The sequence below is a fragment of the Aegilops tauschii genome, chromosome 5, assembly GCF_002575655.3.
Source record: "Aegilops tauschii subsp. strangulata cultivar AL8/78 chromosome 5, Aet v6.0, whole genome shotgun sequence".
Taxonomy (NCBI): Eukaryota; Viridiplantae; Streptophyta; class Magnoliopsida; order Poales; family Poaceae; genus Aegilops; species Aegilops tauschii.
Window position 1 is genome coordinate 11267510 of NC_053039.3, and position 3293 is coordinate 11270802.

Consider the following 3293-nt stretch of genomic DNA (forward strand, 5'->3'; position numbering starts at 1 on the left):
GCTGTTCTATCTTCCGCTCACAGAAATCAAGAGAAAACAAAGAAAAAGTGGGAGAAGTGGGGATAGAGCTCAGGCCGGCTGGGTGGGAGCGCAGGGCTCAAACCAGTAAGCTACAAGAGTACTTATTATTCATAATGGAATAACACTGTAAATGAGCTAATCGCAACGTTGGTGACTTAAAAAAAAGGAATCGTTTTTGCCACTTACCGGTGGCATTGGTGGGTAATTCTTGCCAACTTCGAGGGTAGTTTTTATGACGTACGACCAGAAACCCAATTTGCTTTATTATTATTATTATTATTATTATTATATATATATATATATATATATATATATATATATATATATACTAGTTGAATGCGCGTGCGTTGCCACAGATCAACAAAATCAGAAAACTACAACGACATACTATGACGAAAACTACGACGACATACTACCATCACATGAAGTATGTAAATGTGTGTGTGCATCCGGTTTCTTTTCTCCTATCCAAGCGTCTCATTGGCAATCTAACAAAAAAATCAGCTTCCCACGCAAATGGGGCCTTGATTAGTGACCCAACATGAGCGGACATCAACCTTCAGGAAGTACCCGTCAAGCTCACCAGATGCCGGCGCACCGCAGAAGTAATTCTGCACACATGAAGACTTAAAAGGCAAAAATCAATGTCTTAGAAAATTAAAAGAAGCTACACATATAAAAGTGTAAAAAGGTATAAGTGAGGGCAAAATTGTGGAATAGCTCTGATGAATGCATAAAAGGCAGTACACTACCAGAATAAATTAGTCTATGTGGCACTTTCATTATCATCGAAGTTTACATGCTCTTAATGTACCCTTCGAGAGCATAATGAAATCCTAAGAAAAATAAAATTATTATCAGCATAAGCAACATACAAGATGTCTAGAAAGCAAATAATAATGGTCATTTTGACAGGAATCAAAATATGACACATTATTTAGAAAAAAGAGTTATAAATTCAATGTGCAGGCAACATGATACTAATTTATACACACGCACTTGTCATGCCCGCAGCAGGAACCATTTGAAAAAGAAAGTAATCATTATTGGTATACATATACTTGTCTTGGACACAAACCGAAACCTACATGCAGCTGAAATCATGCATCAAACCTGCATGTACAAAATACATCTATATTTTCTCAAGGTTGATAATTTTATAGTTTGGTAGCCATCTGCAACCATGCATCAATTCTCAGAATCATATCATGATTGATTTTTTTTTCAATTTGGTAGTCTGCAGATCAATATAACAAGCAACAATTTGAGGGTTGGGAGACATTCCTAATATGATTCGCTTTTTTACAATGTAGTTTCATCATCATCGAAAATTTCCCAATTTGGTAGTTTGCATATCAACATAACAAGCAACAATTTTCCACTTTCTATAACGCAGTTCATCTAGAAAATGACAAACGGGACGTGGGTTTGACACCTAATGAATGATCATCTGCACATTTTAAATGATACCTTTTAGACCTTGTGATAAAAAAAGATGTTGAACTATTGGCAAAGATTCAAAATCAGTCAAGAGATCATTTAATTAGCACCATGATTCTACAACAAAGTGATCAAATTTGAGTACCTCTGCCTTGAGTCGAGCACCTCCATTGTCATCTGATTATTCAATGACGGACTGAATCAGACACAAGACACATGGTCATATGCCTAAATTCAGAATAACACAACAATCACACCAACACCCATCAGGAATACACACTCACTGCCCTGGCATGCAGCGGTTCATGCTCCTTTTGAAATTGCCTCTCGTGATGTGACTATCATGTTTTATCCATGTGCCCGACAATCAAATCAAGTCAGATAGTGACTCCAACTTCTTATTAATTGTGTGTTCCGTTGAACCTTTTAAGCGGTGAAATTACTTGTGTGCATACCATTCCGATGGGCATGCCGCAGTTGATGTTGGAGGAGCCATCCAGGGGATCAAAGCAGACACAGTACCTGATGGGAAATGAAGAGCCACACGTACACTTCATCAGAAACAGCAGAAGTAAAATTGCTCGACCATATCAAGTTTGTGAGCAGAGCATATGGAGTGGAGGTTTTTTACACACTTCCCACGGAGCTTTCGGTCCAAGTATGAAGCCTCCTCGTCCTCCTCGGACACAAGAACGCACTGCATATATGACGCCGTTCGCAGAGCAGTGTCACAAAACAGAATAGAAGCAACGATCTTGTTCAAAAATTAAAAGAACCGAGATGAGAGAAGAGTCATACGGTGCGGCCACTGCTGACAAGGGCATTGACCAACACCTCGTTGGGAGAGCACGTCCAACTTCTTTCCGCTCCTCCACCTGAAGAACCCACGGCAAAGAAAACAGGCAATCATCATCATAGCACCATTCTCACGGAAGAACAACTTTGATGAAGAGAGGAAACAAGCGCTTGCCTGGACGTTGCTCTGAACTGAGAGGCCGATGAGCTTGGCTTGGCCGGCCTTGTTGAGTGTGACGAACTTGCAGCCGAGGACGATGTGGGAGAGGAGGATGGTGAAGTCGCCGCGCGACTCCAGGTGCCTGCTCTGCTCCTTCAGCAGGTATCGCGTGATGGTCATCAGGTCCGTCCGGAAAGCGTCCGCCGCATGATCCATCTCGTTACTTCGACCGTGGACGATCCTCTCCCTCGCCGTTTACTTAGCCCGGATAGAGAGTTTTGTTGCCTGCGTCCCTGTTCCCATCCCGCCGCCTCCGCCTCCCACGGCGGCTCAAGAGGGAGATCTCGCCTCCGACGCCGCTGCTCCCCCAAGGACCCGCGTGCGTTCCCGCCTCGTGTACGTCTCCACCGTGTTCACACTGTGTTGGAACCGGCGATCCACCTATTTGACACCTATTCCATTCGCCTCTCCTTCGTCTCCGGCCACGCGCTGCATGACTACTCCGGTGCCGCAGATTCAACCCACCCAGCTGTTTGAGGAGAGTGATTGGAGGAGTCGAGGCAACGGGACGATTGCGATGGCACCAGTCGAGGAGAATGGATCGGGAGCGAGGGGAAAGCACGAGATCGGCCAGAAGCCCAGAACCGCCGCTGCGCTCCTGCCTCTCCCGTATCTCCCTCTCTCTCTCTCTTCCACGGCAAGCGGAAGGCACGGGATGGGAGGCATCCCAATCCTCTAGACCCTTACGGCACCCGCAGAGGATCATGTGTGGGTTGCGCAGAGGCGAGCACAAGGGGCGGCGACGAGATCGGGGGCGAGGGGTTGGGAATTGCGACCTGTGTGACGACAGTTTTCGTTCTTGTTTCGAGCTGGGATT

General features: G+C 45.0%; 1 protein-coding gene across 1 annotated transcript; it reads right to left on the bottom strand.

Moving 5' to 3' along the window:
* Window positions 1–392: 392 nt before the first annotated feature.
* LOC109733203 (fructose-1,6-bisphosphatase, cytosolic) lies at window positions 393–3293 on the bottom strand. Its single transcript, XM_073499623.1, has 4 exons — window positions 2432–3293; window positions 2260–2336; window positions 2097–2158; window positions 393–1983 (listed from the first exon to the last, which is right to left on the bottom strand). The coding sequence occupies exons 1-4, from the start codon at window positions 2630–2632 to the stop codon at window positions 1901–1903; spliced, it is 423 nt and encodes a 140-aa protein (XP_073355724.1). The 5' UTR covers window positions 2633–3293; the 3' UTR covers window positions 393–1900.